Source organism: Stigmatopora nigra, unplaced genomic scaffold, assembly GCF_051989575.1.
Source record: "Stigmatopora nigra isolate UIUO_SnigA unplaced genomic scaffold, RoL_Snig_1.1 HiC_scaffold_25, whole genome shotgun sequence".
Lineage (NCBI taxonomy): Eukaryota > Metazoa > Chordata > Actinopteri > Syngnathiformes > Syngnathidae > Stigmatopora > Stigmatopora nigra.
In genome coordinates, this window is record NW_027551604.1 from 458,157 (window position 1) to 478,616 (window position 20,460).

Genomic DNA, 20,460 nt, shown 5'->3' on the forward strand with positions numbered 1-20,460 from the left:
CACTTAATATTACGAGAATTGTGCCTTTCGAATGTTTTTGTGGTTTGTTTTTTTTTGTCCTGGGAGAGTCAGACAACCAAAAAAATGGAAAAGACACTGAGAGAAAACCTGTCATTTTTGGTGACTTAGCGCTTGAAGAAAAAAGCACTTCCCCTCTGATGTCATTTTCTAAAGGGGACCAAGTTGACAAAGATCGGATGGCCGAGCCGTCCGATACGGCGGACCGGTTTTGTCGAGACGGTGACGTCAAGCGGGGGCTCGTTTGTTTAAAAGCGTGGCGGATCCCAGCATGGTGCTTTCCGCACAAATCCGCATCAGTTGGAGATGCTCTCGCCCGTGGCTTTTCTGCTGCATTTGGCCGTGGCCTACGGTGAGATCACGTTACAACTTGTTCAAATGTATTTGTTTTTGATAGATTTTAGCTCATTTGGACTCTTTCCCTTTCCTTAAATGCATTTTTGTTTACAGGGGCCAAATGGGGTTACACCAGTAAGTTGAATTATATTCATTTTATTCCTCATTTTCTGGCATGATTTATGTTTATTTTAAGATTTGGACATGTTTAAAATGGAGCATATTGAGAAAATATTGGAGAGAAAAATTGATGGGCATGTAACGAATATCCAAAATTTAAGTAATGTATTAAGTAAATGTTAAGTATGTTTGTATTATGATAATTTATGGCACTTTTGCATTTTATTAGGTGACTGAATTTTAAATTTTAGTGAGAATATTGTACTTTTTTATGACTCAGTTATTTTTTGGGGTATTTTGTGAAAGAGGGAAATTGACTATTGCTGTTATTGGCAGTCAAAGAGTTAAATAAAGTGAATATATCTTTAAAAATATGTTTTCCATTTCCCATACTGTTGTTTAAGTGAAAAATAGATGAAATCTTATGACACAATAGTGTGATTATCATTATTTTTTCAACAAGCAACCAATCAGTCAATTTGATATAAATTTGAGCCAAAATGGCGGAAAAATCACAATGTTCAAAAAGGCATTTACTCTCAATAGTTGATAGTTAAAAATAATTTTCACTTATAATTGACTCATTTTTACATCTGAATCTCATATTTTCACCAAGATTGCTGATTTTTTTTTGTCAACTAGCGACCAATCAGTCAATTTGATAAATTTGAGCCAAAATGGCAGAAAATTTGAGATTTTTTTTTCTTTACAAGGTTAAAAAAAATCCCAAAATGTGATTCATTCATTCACAATGTATTTTCTTATTTTTTTAAGCTAGGTATTTAATGCAAACCATACATTTTAGTGGAAACGCGGCGGGTTTATCGGAAAGTCCCTTTGGAATATAGTTGGCCCGCGATGACTCACAAGCTAGCAATTCATGGCCTCATTGGCATTCACCCTGTCATTTAGCGCCACCTAAAGCCAACGCCACCAGTTTAGGAAATGAAAGAATGTGTGCCTGGACACTGGACCAATAGTTTGACCTGTAACTTGACCCCCAACATCCTTCCAGGCTCAGATGGAGAACGCCATTGGCCCCGCAACTTTCCGTACTGCGCCGGACCTTTGCAGTCGCCCGTGGACTTCAAGACGGCCCAAGTCCTCTTTGACGCGTCTTTACCACCAATTGTGCTGGAGAACTACGATCTGACGGGTCAAAATCCTCTTAAAGTGAAAAATAATGGACATACGGGTGAGTGTTTAAGTAATTCTAAACTAAGGATGTCAAACTCGGGTTGGTTCGCGGGCCGTAATAACTTCAACTTAATTTTATGTGGGCCGGACCATTTTAGATAGAATATTTAGATTTTTTATTTTATAAAGCCCTTCATATTCCATTTTTTTAAAGATATTTATTTGAACGTATTTTTCTTAGTAAGGGAAAACATCTAATAATCATTTGTTTTTCATTTCAAATTATAAACATTTTTTAAAATATTATATTCAATGTTAAAGTGGAAAACCGAAAATATTTTTATATTATTTTTATATTTGACAAAATTATTTTTGAACAAAAACACAGAGAAAAAAAATAAAAAATGACAATTATTGATTTAAAAGGGGGGAAATCAGGAAATATAATATACATCTATAATCTTCATTTGAATTTTATCCTAAAACTGAAATTTGGCACCCATGATTTCCCTACTCGGGCCGCACAAAATGATGTGGTGTGCCAAATTTGGCCCGCGGGCCGCCACTTTGACACCTGTGTCCTAAACTATATCATGTATGGACTACCTGGATAAAATCCGAAGAGACAAAGGCCAACCACCACAATTTAGCTTACAATTAGCCTAGCATCCATGTTTTTTTTGGGTGTTGGAGGAAAGCGGACCACCCGGAGAAAACCCACGTGAGCCTAGGAAAAATATGAAAAACTCTACCTTGTGAGGACCCACCTAGGATCGAACCCTCGACTATGTAACGTTGAGGCCGACCCGCTATCCTCCCAGTCTTTTCAGAAGACATGGAACTAAATAAAGGCGAAAAAAAACGAATGTGGTGAAACATAATGACTCCAAATGAGCCATCCAAAAAAAAAGGGAGCGTCAAATAATAGGTGGCTCTGGTTAGTTTGCCCTACTTTTGCTTTTCTCGTCTTTTCTTAGCCGCATTTTACCGAAATGAGAGAGATTGCCATTTATTCTAGGAAAGGATGAGTAAAGATTACTCATTTGGCCCGGCGCGGCGTTTTAGTTAATCTTAACAACGGCATTGGTGAGCTGGGCTACGCCAGCAAAATTGCTACGTTGGCTCAGCCCGGTGAGCCAAAATGGCGGCGCGCGCGTTATGGTCGCAGTAGTAATCGGGCCGACTGCGGCTTCTACTTAAACTCAAATTGAGAACTAAGTGTACTAAGAGTCTTTTGGTGTGATCCGGTCCACAGTCCAAGTGGGTCTCCCGTGGACAATGGGCGTCTCGGGCCTTCCCGGACGCTACGCCGCGGCTCAACTCCACCTCCATTGGGGCTCCAAAAGCAACCCCGGCGGCTCGGAGCACACGGTGGATGGTAAACGGTACGCTGCTGAGGTAAGGAAGCCCAATTGCCTCGAATAAACCACAAAAATCTGGTGAACGTCATCGTGAGAGACGCGAGCTTTTAAGCCAGAGACATTCCGTCCTCTTGCATTTTAGGTTAGCGTGTGGTTGCCCTTTAAAATGGAACAAAATGGCCAATTTCTGAGAATAGACAAAATGATAGTGCAGTCTTACCTCGACTTAAGAATTCATCTAGGTACGATATTTTCAGGTTATGATTTTTTATATGCAAATGAGTGTCTCGAGATAGGAAAAGTTATTAAATCCCCCAAAAAGTGACCACATTTCCTAATCCGTCTTTTTATTTTGAAAATATTGTCGTGAATGCATTTAATTCTCACTTTAGAACATCGGTATAATGACAATAAAACCATTCAAAACAGCCACTATCCACATTTCAAGATTGTTTTGGCCCTGGTAGAATGGGGCCTTTGTCGCCACCTAGCGGATAAATACAGGTATTACGTCTCCCATTATAATGGCAAAAAACTGAAACATGACATTTTTTTTTCTTTAAAATGACCCCAATCCACCCCTAACTGAAATATGAAACATTTTTCTGAATAACACGTTATCATTTTTTGAAATGCTGTAGTGTTTCGTTATAGACTGGAATTTACGGTATTGTTTTAATGTGTGGCATTTTGTAATCCCTTCTTTTTTTTTTACCTGTCCCACTATTTTGTGTCCTTTTTCCTCTTCTCTTCACCAAACCACTTGTGACTTATTGTGGTTTTTCTCTTTCTAATCATTCCACAACCACATTTCTTTGATGTCACGCTCTTTTGGACTGACGGGTGACCTTTAAAATGTCAATGTCCACTTTCAATCCCAGAAAAATACTTTGAACGTGGACCTTCCGTGACTGTCCTCAGCCCCAAAAATAACAAACAATTTATTGTCATTTTCCTCATTGCCACGTGTGTTTTTCTCCCCATTAGCTTAACCCATTTATTTTTCTTTGACAGCTGCACATTGTACATTACAATTCCGCCAAATACCCGAAATTTTCCAAGGCTTTCGACAAATCCGACGGTCTGGCCGTCCTGGCTGTTTTCATTGAGGTGAGCGTCTTTTTAGGGCGGAGCTTTTCCCTCCATCTCCATCCTTTGGCTATTATTGTCCAACTTTATTTCCAGGTTGGGGCTCACAATCCTGCCTTTGAAAAGATTCTATCTCATCTCAGCCAAGTCAAATACAAGTGTGAGTCTCATTTGCATACCTGGCAACCTCGGCTAATTCCTCCCCTCATTAATGATTGCAATTCCCCTTATTAAGCCATAAAAATGCAATTAAAAGTCTCAAATTTCGACCCAAAATGGACGTGGTGGTGCTGACTGTCTGGGTACATTGCTTGCTGACGCGCTATATTTATATAATGAAAAGGAGGACGTGTTAAAGGGAGAGGCATGTGTGTATTAAAGCATGAGAATATAACAGTAATCCCTCGAATATTGCGGCTTCAACTTTCGCAACTGCTTCACTACATTGGAGATTTTTTTTCTGGAAGGTTTTAGGTTAAATTCTTATAAATGTGAAAATCCACACTGAAGTTGTTTTTTTTTTAGCCCAGAGCTGGAGCATTCCGGCTTTCGACATCCGAGAACTGATGCCTGAACGCTTGGACGAGTATTTCCGCTACGACGGTTCTCTGACCACGCCGCCATGCTATCAGAGCGTCCTGTGGACGGTGTTCAGGAACCCCGTGGCCGTCTCTCGGGCTCAGGTGAGTCTTGGCGCTGACCTGTGCATCCCGTGGTTCTAAGCTCTGCCACTTGTCGTCGGCAGTACGACACCCTGACCACCACCATGTTCGCCGGTAGAGCCGGTAGGAGGCCTCAAGTGCCTCTGGTCAATGTCTTCAGAAAGCCGCTGGCCCTGGACAATCGCGTGGTCTTGACTTCATTCAAGCAAGGTGAGAATGTTTTCCTCAAAAGATGCAGTTCCCCATTAGCATAAATCACCTTCACCTAAAAAATGGTTATGAAATTTAAAAAATAGTGAATGTCCAATTCCAACTTTTTTTAAGTGGCTGATTAGCTAACAGCTAAGCTAACAATTAAGCTAACAATTAAGCTAACAGCTAAGCTAACAATAAGTTAACAGCCTAGCTAACAGCCTAGCTAACAGCCTAGCTAACAGCCTAGCTAACAGCCTAGCTAACAGCCTAGCTAACAGCCTAGCTAACAGCCTAGCTAACAGCCTAGCTAACAGCCTAGCTAACAGCCTAGCTAACAGCTAAGCTCACACTATGCTAACAATAAGCTAACAATAAGCTTAAACTATGCTAACACTAAGATAAACTAAGCTAACAGCTAAGCCAACAGCTAGGTTAAAAGCTAAGCTATCTTCTAAGCTAACAGCTCAGCTAACAGCTAGCATTCAACAGTTTAACTTCATATTACTTTTAATGGTAAGTTACTAACCATAAACTCCTAAAAAAGTAAGTGGCTCATACAACATTAAAAGAACATGTTTTTTCTTGCCACAACTACAACCACTTGAACAAATGCTTTTTATTATTAATTCTAAAATGTATTTTCCTGCCTCTGTATTCTCACCCTCTTCTTACTGTCACAATGAAATTTCCCAAATACGGGATAAAAATACGTTATCTCTTCTGATCTAATACCGATATTGTGCAACATCGCCCTCCCATGGTGGAGATTAGCAATTGCGGCAACCAACAAAGAACCTTGCTCTCATGGCCGTCCCAGGTGTTTTTGTTCCTTCAAAACATCCCTTTTTTCCCCAATGGCTAACATGCTAGCGTGAGATGTCTGTTTTCCTCTTGGCTTGTTTGGCAAGCCAAGAGGAAAATGGCTTCCCTGGCCTCCTTCCATCCATCCCAGCACACCGCAACAAAACATCTCTGTGTCCGACATAGGAGTGTCTCGCCACAAGGCCGTCACATGCACTCTCCAGAGGAAAGCCACGGTGCGCCAACTATTGGCCGGCGAGGCGGAGGAGGTCTTGGAAAACGGACTCTTGTCCCCGAGCGTCAGCCAGGCGCTCCGCCGGCACACCGCGCCAACGCCGTCCAAAAGCCACGCCCCTAAATTGGCGGGGACGCCGGACAAAGCTTCCCAACCGCCGCCGGCCACGTTGAAGGAGGTCGCCGAGCCCACGCTGGACTTGGCGGCGTTGCTGCGGCAGAAGTCGCTGGAGATCCAGCAGTCCACCACGGAGAGCAAGAGTCTGGCGCTTTCTCTGGCCCGAGCCGTCGTCCCCAAACTCAACCTCAGGAGCTTCTTGTCCTGTAAGTCGGACATGGCCGTGGCTACCGTCCAGTATCTCCTGAGCGGTCGGCCATTGTGGAGCGAAGATGAGGATTTGTTTCCGCTGGACAGTTATCTGGGCTAGTTGGGCAAGGCGTCCCTAGCGTTTGAAAAGGGAATTGCAGGATAGGAGATGTTCTTCGTCTTGTTGGAGTTGCTTAATGCTCGCTGCACTTTAAGTGGACTTTTAGTCGCTCATTTTGTCTTCTTTTCCATTATTTGTGACTTCTAATGTTCTTTAAGTTAAGTTATTCATTACCATGAGTGCACAGATTTTTTTTTAAGTGGGCCGGACCATTTTAGATATAATATTTAGATTATTTTTAATAAATGGATTGAAAGAACTGGATTAAAAACCCTGAATATTCAGTTTTTTTGTAGATATAAAACCATGTTTATTGTAGTTTTTTTTCAAATATATTTTTAGATTTTACGAAATTATTTTTGAACTAAAAACAGAAAAAAATGGATTAAAAATGACAATGATTGATTTGAAAGGGGGAAAATCAGGAAATATAATACATCTATACTGTTCATTTGAATTTGATCCGAAAACAGAAAGTCGGATTTATTTTCTTGGGCCGCACGAGATGATGCGGCGGGCCAGATTTGGCCCACGGGCCACCACTTTGACACCTGTGCCCTACGTGTATGTCCAATCAAGATGGCCGCATGTACAGTCCATTTGTGTGATGACATGAAGCAAAGTAATGTATGGGATTGGTCGCCTTTGTGTTGTTGTCTTCCCGTCTTTAAAAATGCTTGAAATAAATTTATGAAATAATTCAACTCATCTTTGTGTATTGATTCATAAAACAATCCGACCGAAATCATATTTTGATTCACGAGTTTTATACATTCGTTTTCTGAACCGCAGCGACCATTCAACATTAGTGCTCACTTTGCTAAAAAAGGACAGAAATTGTGAGCGAACATTGCTAGCGTTGCTAATCTTCGTCTTGGAACAATTCCTACTGTGAAGTGTATACTTAAGAGATTTACCTTAGTGCGTAACTTGTGGGATGTTTCCCCTCAAAGTTAATCTCCAAGTATTATTTGAATGAACTTAAGCATTTAGGAAAAATGGTCTTTTGGAAAAAGAGGCTAGCCACTTGCTTATAAGCTACGTAGCAATGATTGGCGTTTTGCCATTGGCCCACTTTGACACACATGGCTAGCTACAAAGTGTCTTGTTTTTGGCTAAAATCATTGGCTTTTTTGTGTGGCCCGGTAAACTAAATCATGAGTTTCTTTTTTAGAATCAAATTTAAATGAAGAAGAGTATAGATGTATATTAAATTTCCTGATTTTACCCCTTTTAAATCAATAATTGTAATTTTTTAATCATTTTTTTCTGTGTTTTTAGTTCAAAAAATATTTTGTAAAATCTAAAAATATATTTTAAAAAAATCTAAAATAAACATTGTTTTAGATCTATAAAGAACGGAATATTCTGGGTTTTTAATCCAGTTCATTTAATCCATTTATTAAAAAAAAAATCTAAATATATCTAAAATGGTTGACATTAATGTGGCCCGCGAACCAAACAAAGTGTTGAAGCAAAACACGCTCATTTTCAAATTCTTCGAACCGGGAGATATCATTTACAAGTAATGTTTTTAGTTTTTAGCTTTGGGTGTTACTCTGGCAACGCATTTTTCGGCAAATAGTTTGGACGCTTTGTGAAATGCGAGATGCCTTTCAAGAGTTTTCCCGGCTCATTTGGGTGTTTTCCACAGTTGGAGGGATTTTTTTCGGAGGGGGACATTGTCCCCGGGTCAAGTCTGGTCTACGTGGTCCCCTTGCCTCGGGACTTCCTGGTACGGCGGCGCGCCGACCGCAGTCCAAACAATGAGTGGACAGGAGTGGACAGTCACCCTTGATGGTAGGGTGGCATTAGAAGGATGGGCTGAGCCGCATTTGTAGCAAGCCTGTACTTAGCCTTGCTCCGTGATATCATTAGAAAAGGCTTCCCGGCCGGCTTTGCGGAACATTGCGACAAACACGTCTTGCTGTGAATATTGCCCAGAAACTTTGGAGATGACCCACTGGCTTCCCAGCATTGCTCATATTATTTCATCATCTTTATAAGCTTTCTTTGCACCACATAATAAGTGAGACAGTCCGAGTTTCAGGTTCACGAATGGCTATTATTGTACATTATGAGGGAGAAATGTACATGGCTTTGCCTCTGATGTTGTATTTGCTTTTAGAGGTCAGGAGGGATTCAAAATGGGGACTTTTCATCATGTCATTGTGACAATTTGGGATTTGCTTACCGTTCGTACACGTCCGTGGTCATAGAAATCAAATTATATAAACTGCAATAGTACAGGTTTAACGTCATGCTACTCTCTTTTGTTAAGGTATTATTTATTTGAATCAAAAGAGAGGTTTCCTCCAAATCATTAGAATGTGCTGTGATGCCCAACATAATCCCGTGTAGCTTTGAAGCCACTAACGTTAGCTTGTAGCGGTTAGCATTTTTGTAGCAGAGTAGAAAGAAGTTTTAAATGTGGATATTGTTTGTTAGATGATTTTGTTTTTATGTGCTGTTGCTGATTGGCGTGTATGATATGTTTCGACATTACGGTAGTAGTAGAAAGAACAAGAAATAGTTATAGTAACAGCTACAGTCGTCTCTGTTAGCCGAGATAGCAGTTAAACTAGCGGACGTTTTTGAGATGACTAGTTTAGTTGAACCCTTTTGTTTATTTCAATCCAATGGAAGTACGTCATTCATTATTACGTATTTGTTTTTTGATATGAAATGTGTTCTGACACAAATTAAATGAAAAAGAGAACTTGGTCTCAGTGTGTTTTTGTGTTCTTGTTCAATAAAGCTTTAGTTGGAATTTATGTTGTACTTTGAGTGCGTTTGCAATGCTCAAATTTTACAAAAATAAGGTAGAACTACGTATTATTATACACAAATTATTATTTTTAAATATCCCCTTAGAATGATTCAGTAAATAGCAATAAGCACCTCAATTTATTTATTTTTATTTTCACTGTTCCAACAGGTTTTGTCAAACACTGCCATCTTGTGGTTTCAAATGGTGAAACATTGGTCAATGGTCATTTTATTCATTAAAAGGGTGGAATTATACACGTAGTTTAAACAACCTGTAACTAATTAAGCATACTAACATGTCATTTACAATAAAATAGCTGTGGCTGGTTTGCATTAGAGCAGATATGTGTTAAAAACTGAGGAAAGAAATAAACGGACATTTTATGTCCATTTTGATGTTTTTATAGTGTTAAACAAATTGTAATATCTGCTGTCAATATTTTGTTGCACTTAAATTAAAGTAATTCATTTTAAAAAGAGGACGTAATGGGTGCCATGACATATACCTACCGCTAGAGGTCAGTAAAACGTTGAGGTAAAAGACAGACCGTAAAATAAAAGAGAAAAATAGCAATACAAGTTGCATTATGATTAAATTAAGTGGAGTTAAAAAATATATATGATGATCTTTAATTTAGAGCAAGAACCGAACTAATCCAGAGTCCGGTTCTGTGTTGCCCTGTGCTTTGCAGAATCTCTGACTAAAATTCCAAAACCTGCTTACTAACATTCTTGAAATTGTGAGGCTTTCACAACAGGTGGTTTAGTTTTCAGCACACATCTGTCAGCAGAAGAGGATGTCTTGCACTCAGATAACCACAAAGACAATGCAAATCATTGTTACAAGGTTTTTTTTAATTACCATTTGTTTCTTTTGTGCTTGGCGACACATGTAAACAAGCAGAAATGTGGCGTCGTTGGATTGAGTACATTCCAGACCCACAATAAACCAGAGGAAACAAGCGACCACGACTTGACGCTTGAGTCAATGCAAGGAAAATTGACGACTCTCTCGTCAAACCCAGAAATTTCACCTTATCAAAAGACAGTTTCATCTTCTGTGACCGTTACGGAAACGGAGGCCGGCTACCGAGATGGAAATGAGCCCGAAAATCAAAGTCAAACAGAATACCAAATGATCAGAGGATGAACAGAGTCTTTTTCTTCAGGTCTTCCAGGGACAATCAAGCTGTTTCGACATGGCCCAATTCCCGGTGTCCCTTCCTCTTTCACTTTGGTGTCAATGGACCGACTGTCTGGGGATTGGCTAAGGCCAACCGGTCCGATTCCGCACTGAATTGGGGCTCACAAGTGAGCGGAATAATCTGACGGAAACACGCTTTGATTGGTGGGATCGGATGTTGGGAAGAGGAAGGGGAAGCTATTGCGTGACAATCCCGCCATTTTAAGTATTGCTTTGCCTCTCATTTTCATGATCTGTTGTTAATCCAATATTGACGAGATCCTCCAATCCGAGGGGAAGAACCGACATGGGTGGGGGTTGGCCGGGGATCACCAACATGGATGATAGAAGCCTACCATGTTGCTTCTGATCATCATCCATGATGAACTATGAAAGGGGGGTTTAGGCAACTAGTCTACTTCTACTTACTAATTCCTCTTGGTACGAAAATTTCAGTTTCTATTGTTTTTTTATGCAAATGAGTGACTCAAAATATGAAAAAGATCCAAGATACAAAATCCCCCAAAAAGTAAATGCATTTTTCCTTATCTGTTATTTTATTTTGAAAATATTGTTTCAAGATTTGGCCGTGGAGGGAACTAGTTTAGCGTCATGGAGCAGATTTTCATATACTTTATTCATTTTAAGATATTAATAAATAATTTCCTTGTATTTCTTTCTTATTTTTGTTCATTTTTCATACAAAATTGGGACACTTTGACCAATTTTAAAAGGTTTAATTCAGGCAAACTACGGCCCGCGGGCCACATACGGCCCATTAGGCATTTTAATCCGGCCCGCCGACATTGTCCAAATAATGTTTTTTTTCTTCGCGCCATCACGCGGAAGCCAGTGTCAGTAGCTCTGTCCTCTCTTATTTGTTTTTGGTGTTTTACAGCCATCTATCTTTTTAAAAATGACATTTTAATATTTCTTAATACATTCCTTTACTTACTTGACTTTGTACTTTATACTTTTGACTTGAATGATGAGTGATGAGTATGTTAATACTTGAGTCCTTTTTTTCTGTTTATGTTTCACATGTACTGTTAACGAATGCACTTTTTTATATGTATCCTATCTTTTGCTGACCCCCCCCCCCCCCCCATCTGTCACATTTTTAAAGTCAATGTGGCCCCCGGGCCCAAAACTTTGCCTACCCCTGGTGTATGTACTACTATTAGATACTATGACACCCGCGCACAAAATTACCAAAATAACAGCATGAGACTAAAATGCAACCAGATGTGAGACCACCCCAATAAAAATGCGTAACCACCCACCTAATAAAAAATGGACTTCCCCCCCAAAAATAGAGTCTATCTTGTAAAAGTGTGAATATAAAAAGCAGGAATGAGAGAGCACATCGGCGGCGGCGCATTTGCTGGCAACGTTTGACCTAAATAGAGGCGGGCTGGCGGGCTAGCTAACCTCATTCCGCCGCAGCAGCAACCCGGATCAACGGCATCCGTTAATCCTAAAACCGCATGTGGGAGCCGGCCGGGGAAGGCCTCGGTTCTCTGCCGTTCTGGGATCAACGGATCGGTGGCGGCAACATTTGCCGTTGACTGCCGGGAGATTAACGCCGAGCTGAACACGCCAATGACGCGTGGGTGCTCGTTCTTAGCCAGCGTCTTACGGCCAATGATAGTGCAGTATACCTCCTATCTTTTGGATAGCATTTAGCGCTCATTCGCTAATACATTAGTTAAGCAGCTCATGCTTGTACTATGCTACGCAATGAATTATAAATACAAACATAATATATGTCAAGGGTGTCAGACGCGGGTTGGTTCACGGGCCGCTTTAACGCCAACTCCATTTTAGATATAATATTTATATAGATTTTTTATAAATGGATTAAATGGACTGGATTAAAGTCCCTGAATATTAAGTTTTTTTTATAGATCTAAAACAATGCTTATTTTAGCTTTTTAAATATCCATCTATACTCTTCATTTGAATTTGATCCTAAAACAGAAAGTCGGGCCGCACAAAATGATGCAGCGTGCCAAATTTGGCCCCCGGGCTGCCACTTTGACACCGGTGGTCCAAAAGGTTAGTTCTTAGTACTGCTAATGCTAGTGGAAGTCATAGTGCTATGCTAAATAGGTCACTAAATAAAACTATGCTATGTGTATAAATATATATATTGAAATATGCTCAATTATGCAAACTTTGACACATTTTTACAGGCAGAATGCTAGTCAAGTCGCCACTATATTTATATAATATAAGAATAATCTGGACTCTCATTCATGACAGAAGGATAGGTGGTTCAGTGTGCTGTTTTGGAACATGTTTTTTTTTATTGCATACAAGTGTTGTTGTCAATCAGACCGAGGACCCGCCTCCTTTTACATCTGGATTTGTCCGGCCATTCCGAGTGGGACCCCGCCCACCACCACCACAAATCTCTCTCTCTCTCTTTCCCGCTTTTTCGCTCTCTCTCTCTTTCTTCCACCGACTCATTCGTCAGCGGGGCTCCTCACCACGACCGTCGTCCTCGACCCCACACGTCCCCATCTTTTTTTCTTCTTCTTCTCGTTCCCCGTCCACCTGCACCTTGCGCTCCTACTTGGGACTCACGTGTCCCCGGTTGGACGAATGACTGTCGGCCAGGAGCGAACTAGTTAACGGGCGGCGGTGTCGGCGGCGACGACGACGACGGCAGCGTCGACGGCGGATGAACTCTCTCACTTTCTCCCTTTCCCGCTCCGGCTTCGGCTTCGGCTCCGGCTCTCCGCCACAGCACGAAGATGGCGTCGGAGGGAGCCAGCGGACAGCGTCCCCCTCCTCCTCCTCCGCCTCCCCCGGTTCAGCAAGCGCTCACCGCCGCTGTGCTGGGAAGCGTCGACACGGTAAGATGCCGAGTTTGTCGGAAAGAGCCCCATTACGAGGTTGCTAGGCGAGTTTTAGCCCCGAACCAGGGCACGAAATGTCGCCCATGAGTCAGCGGTGGCTCCCCGTGACAATGTCCGGGTGACAACAAGCGTCCCCGTCGGTTCGGCCTAACCGAACCCGACCAAATAGCAACCCCTCTCAAAAACGAACCTCGTTGTCTTACACAATAGTGAATTAAACGAACGAGCTTTTCCCCGAATTCTATTGTTCGAGGGGCTTCTCGGAAGCTTCGTCCCAATTGACAAGTGACATCTGAGATGGCTTCTTCACGTAAGCTAGCCGGGACCAAATTTGCCCGTCGCCGTTCCATTACAAAAAAAGACCATTTGGAACATTTTGATCGACAGGTTAGTTTGTGACAAGGTCTTAAGTTGTCAAGGGGAACCCAAGCGGAACCTTCTCGGGTTCCTAGGAAGGTTCTCGAGGAGATGTTATATCAGCAGTTTGCTGTGACCAGATGCTCCAGCTTCATTTGTTGACACTCACCTACTTGCTGTGCTGGGAAGGAAGGAATAAAGTACCAATACTACTTTCCTACTCCACTTAAGCTTTTTAGGGACAATGGTCACTTTACTGGTCATCCATTCAAAGTTTTATCATTTGCTAAATGGGTTCACGACCAGAGTATATGTTGGGGGAGTTAGTGAAAGAGGGGGAATTGCTTTTGGAAACACACAATAGATGTCCAATCTATTTGAAAGGCAGGAACGACAATCAATCATTCATGAATAATCATTAATATTGATTGGACGTCTTTTGATGTCTATGGCAGCCAAAGAGCTAAGCTATTTGATGTCACCAAAAGTTCAGTGCCAAAACTTGCCGCTCAACTCTTATTAGCATTTTTAGCATGTCTTATCTGCATTATTGCAAATTGCTAGCGAGCAATTTTGTTGCCTGTCAATTTGTGCTAGCGTAGCATATCGGCAACGTTCATAGTCTCGCCTCACGTGAAAGTGTTTTTTCTTAAATAATTGAACGACTCAATACAGTCCTTCATATGACGCCGATGGATTGCGTACATGCATTTTTACTAGCGTTTATACTTTGTGAGCATATACTATGCCTGGCCGCCATTTTGCGGCATCTTTATGCACCCACAAATCCATTTTAGTGGGTCACATATTGACAGATTTGCACCGTTTACCACATGACCTGTCTTTTAATAACAGTTGATTGTTCATTTTCAGAACCACAAGGGTTGTGGGGGTGCCGGAGCCCATCCCAGCCAACTTTGGCCACCCCGAATGGGTGGCCAGCCAATCGAGGGGCTCGAGGAGACAAACACAGTATTATATTATTGGTATATGTTCAAGCAGCTAGCCTAGCATACATGTTTTTGGGATGTGGGAGGAAAGCAGAGTACCCAGAGAAAACCCACACAAATCCTGCATTTTTATAGGACCTAGAACTACATAAATAATTGAATATGGCGAAACATAATGACTCCAAATGCAAAAAGGAGCCGAAATGGGTTAGTTTGGACATCTCGCATTGGCAGGCATTTTTCTCAGAGCCAAAATGGCTGCGCGTTTTGACAGGTACTGTCAGTTTTGCGCGCAAGCGCCGAGCGAGGGAGTGAGAGAGAGCGTGTGGGAGGGAGGAAGGCTTTGAGTAGCAGCGCCAGCGAGGTGAAGAGCTGCCACGGAGGAGGTGTTGTGTTCACCAGACACCTTTCTAAATTAGTCTTAATTTCAGTGACTCAGCGGACATAGCTGGGAGTACCGTGTCAGCCAGCCACTACACCACCCCCCACCCCCCTCGCCCTCGCCCTTTCCCACCCGGCCCACTTTGGCTCGCCGGCGAGGCCAAACAGGTGCGCTGGCAACGTTCGCTCACTTCCGCCCGGGGCCTTTTTCCCCGTTACCCCGAAAAGAAGCCTCGTACGGTGATACCACCGTTGCCTCGTGCTTTGGTTATATAAATCACCATGTCCTTCATCCGCTCCGGTCGTAGCTAGTACTTTTCTGTGGTTTTCTGGGCCGTTTCACACACTTGTAGTCACGTCTAGTTCTTGCCACACATAAGAGGTCTTGTGTGGCGGATCATGAGATTTCAGTCACACCAAACAAAAGCTCCATGTGTCCGCCAAAATGTTCAAAATGACTCAAATCGAGGCTTTTATGAGAGATATTAAATGTTTATTTTTCAGGGCAGGAGTCGGGATGGGACCTTTTGGACCACTGGTGTCAAAGTGGCGGCTCATGGGCCAAATGTGACCCGCCGTATCATTTTGTGTGGCCCGGGAAAGTCAATTTTGAGTGGCAACTTTCTGTTTTAGGATCAAATTCAAATGAAGAGTATAAATGTATATTATATTTCTTGATTTTCCTGTAAAAATCAATAATTGTAATTTTTTAAAACATTTTTTTCTGTTTTTAGTTCAAAAATCATTTTGTGAAATCTAAAAATATATTTAAAAAAAGCTAAAATAGACATTGTGTCAGATCTTAAAAAAACGGAATAGTCAGGGCTTTTAATCCAGTACTTTTAATCCTTTTATAAAAAAAAAAAAATCTAAATATTATATCTAAAATGGTCTGGCCCGCGAACCAACCCGAGTCTGACACCCTTGTTTTGGACTGACAGCCTGAAACAATTCTTATTTTCAAATGTTATTCCTTTTTAAAGTCCAAATCCATGAAAATGTGTACCTTTTGAATCATTTCTTCACTTTTGAAGTGCAGAAAGTCGCTAAATTCCAAAAAGTGGCTCAACATCTTCATTTGACAAAGTAAAAGATTACATTAGATTTGTAAAAACTAGTTTAACACCTGACGGAAGCCATCTTAGTTACTCCCAGAGAATGAGATGTCTTAAATTGAATTGGCATAGCCTCGATTGATTGGTTTAAATGTAGCTATAACGCTGTGGCGCCATCCCGTCAATTGAAAGTGCGCTTAGCCGAACGCGGTGTGGTTCTGAAAACATTCCGCCGACAGACCCATCAGCAATGACGCCTCCTCGACTGTTTGCCTTTGATTACTGGAGTGGAAAAAGATTTAATTGTAGCAAGAAGTGGTGTGGTCAACCTCCATTACGATCATCCTCAGCCGCTAGCCGCTAGGAGCTGCTTAATGACCTAGCTCAACTTAATTAGCTTCTAATCGCTTTGAGGTAGGTAGAACCAGATAGCCGAATGGCCTAATTGCATGGCCCTGTTTCATTTGACTTCCACAAAGCTGCCGGGCGTTCGTGGCCGTTACCACTTGGCCAATTTCAATTTCTTCCTTAAACACGTACACATCATTTTGTCAATTAAAAAAAAGCAAGCACCCCCGTGAACCTTGTGAGGGTAAGCGCTTCCGAAAATGAAGTCATGTTTGTTGACAGTTTTAGTAGCCATGTTTAACCAAAGCGCTAATGCTATAATTGCAGTTTGGCTTAGTTTGACGATTGGGTCGGAAGTTTTTGAAAATGATGACTGACAGTTTTTTCCCCCCCGTTTCAGAAATGCGACTTCAACATGGATAACCTGAGCAAGCCAGAGCTGTTGACTCTGCTGAGCATCATGGAGGGCGAGCTGGAGGCCCGCGACCTGGTCATCGAAGCCCTCAGGGTCAGTCCATTTTAATTTTTTTAACTGTGGTCATCTACTCGCTTCATGCAAGGCAAGCATGGCCTTATCATTGTACAATGTCCCGTATTTTCTTGCATATTAGCTGCCTCCGCGTATATGCCGTTTGTTTACCATATTTACTCGCATATAAGCCTCCCTGCATGTAAGCTGTACCCTTAAAATTGCTTAAAAATGGTTGAATTTTACAATTTCTCTCATATAAGCCGCCCAGCACATAAACTGCACCCTTAAAATGGCCTTAAAATGGTTATTTACAATTTCCCCTGTATTAGCCGCCCCCTGATTCACAATTTCCACCTCCATATTCATGGTTTTAATAGGGAGTACAAATGTGTTACTTTGGAGGGAAAATTATGAGAAAACATGGTATTTCTGAGATACTGTATGAATCAAAATTCCAAAAGGTTGTTGCCTGCATGTAGACGAATTCAAAAAGGAAGTCATGTGAGCAGTACAATCAGGAATTGTGTCCGTAGCGGTCTAGTTTGTCATCTCCAGGTAAGATGGCGGCGCCCTGAGTGAGCCAATGGCCGGCACAATTGAGTTTTTGTCACATTTTATGCAAAATACGCTTACTTTTTTATATCAGGTAGCTTTGGAGCCGCAGATGCATTAGCATGAGCTGAGCCGGCGTATCCCGTTTCATCGGAGCAAAAAGAAAGAAGGCCGTAAGCCGATTAGCTCCACAACAATGACGACGACGGCGGCGGCGTCACATGACAAACTCCTACTTGTCAGAATGGCCACGGCCAGTCCCTAAGGAATTTGGAGTACATTTATTTTTAGACGGCAGTTGGAGAGAAATGCACAGAAAAATTAATTTCAGTCACAAAATGATAGATAATCATAGTGTTGTTGGTGCTATTTTGCCAGTAGGATCCTGCAAATAAGGAGGAGGACTTTTTGCGTGATTTTCTGGCCTTGTTCACGCTAAAGTTGACTTTTAAATGTTCATGTGGCCTCAGAGGCTGACTTTTTTTAGTGGTTAAGTGGTGGTAATGCTCCAACCTGATTGGCAACTCGTGCTCTGGCCCGTAAAAGTCAAACTCCAGCTGCTGACGTTATTTTGCCGCTGACATTTGTGCCGTTATTTTGAAGAGAATTTTAAAGAGGCGGCCACATTGGTTACAAAGTTCTGCTCCCTGTAAGTAGAGTTAGGCCATAAAACAATATTTTTTTGGCAACGATAATATGTAAGAAGTTCGATTTAAAAAAAAATCGATAATTTTAAAAAAAGTAATTACACCAGTCAACCACCACAGAGAACGTGGGCGCTGTTTCGAGATGAATGCGAGTTCCAAATCAACGCTCAGAAGAAGAAGATGGCGAGGAAATGTTTTTAGCATGTTAGCAATAGGGGCTAATACGGAATGCAAAATGACCATAACACGGCCAAAATAAGCGATTAAAAAGGATCCAAATGAATTCTCCCTGGCGTTTTGTCCGTTTTTTTCTTTGTAAATGCCTACTTAATATCAAAGACCAAGCAGCCTTATTTTTTTTGTACATGGCCATATTGTTTCTTTTGTGAGGCTGAAAATAGTCTTTTATCATTTTGGGTCTTATAAAGTAAAGTAATATTGTTACGTTCATATTTGAATAAGGAAAGTCATTTATTTACTTCACAAAAGTTAGAAGTTTCAAATTAGAAACATAAATTAGTGATTGTGATAGTTTAATGGCTAAGTAATAATAGTGTGTTGCTATGCTACGAAAGCTAGGCAAGTGGATTCTGGGACGAGTGGGCCGCCACGGGAGGTCCACATTCGTTGAGGTCACGTGAGCCACTGCATGACTAAACTTGCGGTCAGGGATGGGCGGGGGGCGGTGCCCATACACGCTAGCTGGACGCCACGCAGCACGACGCAAAGACAACGCAACACATGCCTCGGGCCGCCAGGCAGCGTGACGTTATCCGCCAGCATTTTTCTATTTAAGGAACGTCCTGTTGCTGGGCTTCTCCAGCGTTTGCTTGCCTCGGTCCCTTCATGTTCTCGCGACTCCATCCTCTCATTTTTTCTTGGCTTTGTTTCACTCTTGTGTCACGATATGTTCCGCTCTCTATTAAAGCAGAGCGGACGCTTCCGATGGAGGTGGTTGCCTCGGAAACTCGTCACTCCCGCACGCTTTAAAGTGATGGCGAGCCAATGACCCGTACATGACGATATTAGCTTCCTCGTGCAAAAAACAAGCATCAAACACAGTAGTATTTTACTTGACCAGCTATGTTGTAACCTAGTTAACAATTTGAGAATACAGTAATCCCTCATTTATCGCGAATTCACTACTTTGAATTTTTTTCCGCTATTAATTTTTGCATTTTTTAAAATTAAAAGTTCATAAAAATGTCAAAATCCACGCTGAAACTTAGCACTGAAAAATAAAAGTTCTAATAGTAGTAACCCTACTTTTTCAATTGTGGCGGCCATGTCTGGTCTACATTAACCGTCATATTCAAGAAATTAGCGTACTTTTGTAATGACAATATAAGCATTCAATTCATTCATTCATTTTCTGAATCACTTTAATCTTCATTAGGGTCACTTCGGGTGCTGGAGCCTACCCCAGCCAATCGCATAGCGCAAGGAGACAGACAACCAATCACAGCTAGGGGTAATTTAGAGTGTCCAATCGTCCTACCATGCATATCTTTAGAACGAGAGAAGAAACCGGAGTACCCGTAAAAAAACCCACGCAGGAGAACATGCAGAAAAGTGGACTTATCTGGATTTGAACCCAGGACCCCAGAGCTGCGAGCCCCGACACGCTAACCATACAAACACCGGGCTGCCCTAGTTTTGAATTGACCATAACAAATCACATCCGATAGTTAGCATCTATATGCTAGCTTTTGCTAACAGAACACATGCGTATATTCACATGATGACGCACAATCTGCTCTAATTGGCTGATAGGCTGCCTGGCAACCAGACCCCTCCCCCTGTCTTTCTTCCTCAAGTTTCACTGGCACCCACCCACCCACAGACATTCAACTGTAGAATGAGGGAATAAAAAGTCCCAGAGTGTCAATCTTTGCCCTGCCCCCAGACCCCCTTATCAGCCCCCCCATCTATATTCCCGAAACCTCCATAGAGCCTTGCACTCTTATTTTTTTAAAAGAGCTGTCAGTTGAAGACGTCTCGTGGTTCCCCGGGGGTGGGGGGTAAAGAAGCGCATCTGAGTGCTCATATGGATGCATGAATGATGGATGCATTGGCAAGTATGTGGTCCACAGGAAGAAAAAAACAAATGAAAATCCACTTTTGGAATACACGTCCAACCCGATTTATAGAAATTTGAGCGAGTCAGAAAGTGGATGAAATTGACTGAGGGATTTTTAAGGACAGCAGCATGTCTTCCTACAGCTCACTGGTGTCAAAGTGGCGACCCGCGGGCCAAATATGGCCCGTCGGATCATTTTGTGCGGCCCGGGAAAGTCAAAGATGGGTGCCGACTTTCTGTTTTAGGATCATATTAAAATTATAGATATGTATATTATATTTACCGATTTTTTTCCCCCTTTTAAATCAATAGTTGCCATTTTTGATCATTTTTTTCAGTTTTTAGTTCAAAAATAATTTTGTAAAATCTAAAAATATATTAAAAAACGCTAAAATAAACATTGTTTTAGATCTATAAAAAT

At 41.6% G+C, this 20,460-nt stretch overlaps 2 protein-coding genes across 2 annotated transcripts in view; both read left to right on the forward strand.

Moving 5' to 3' along the window:
* The first annotated feature begins 324 nt into the window (after positions 1-324).
* ca12 (carbonic anhydrase XII) lies at positions 325-6,771 on the forward strand. The gene is made up of 8 exons (XM_077711365.1): positions 325-370; positions 469-489; positions 1,490-1,669; positions 2,867-3,009; positions 3,987-4,221; positions 4,587-4,744; positions 4,807-4,933; positions 5,906-6,771. The coding sequence occupies exons 1-8, from the start codon at positions 325-327 to the stop codon at positions 6,379-6,381; spliced, it is 1,386 nt and encodes a 461-aa protein (XP_077567491.1). The 3' UTR covers positions 6,382-6,771.
* A 5,964-nt stretch (positions 6,772-12,735) lies between these two features.
* Positions 12,736-20,460, forward strand: part of cttnbp2 (cortactin binding protein 2) — a 31,260-nt gene continuing 23,535 nt past the window's right edge. The window contains exons 1-2 of the mRNA XM_077711277.1: positions 12,736-13,194; positions 16,689-16,796. Of these exons, the coding sequence (XP_077567403.1) occupies positions 13,093-13,194; positions 16,689-16,796 (210 nt within the window). The 5' untranslated portion in view covers positions 12,736-13,092. The remainder of the gene's footprint in view (positions 13,195-16,688; positions 16,797-20,460) is intronic.

Bases quoted from the DNA above. Each gene is read 5' to 3' on its own strand.
- ca12 (XM_077711365.1), top strand. From the start codon at position 325: ATGCTCTCGCCCGTGGCTTTTCTGCTGCATTTGGCCGTGGCCTACG. The intron at 371-468 runs GTGAGATCACGT...TTTTGTTTACAG, and splicing joins GCATTTGGCCGTGGCCTACG to GGGCCAAATGGGGTTACACC. The intron at 4,934-5,905 runs GTGAGAATGTTT...TGTCCGACATAG, and splicing joins CTTGACTTCATTCAAGCAAG to GAGTGTCTCGCCACAAGGCC.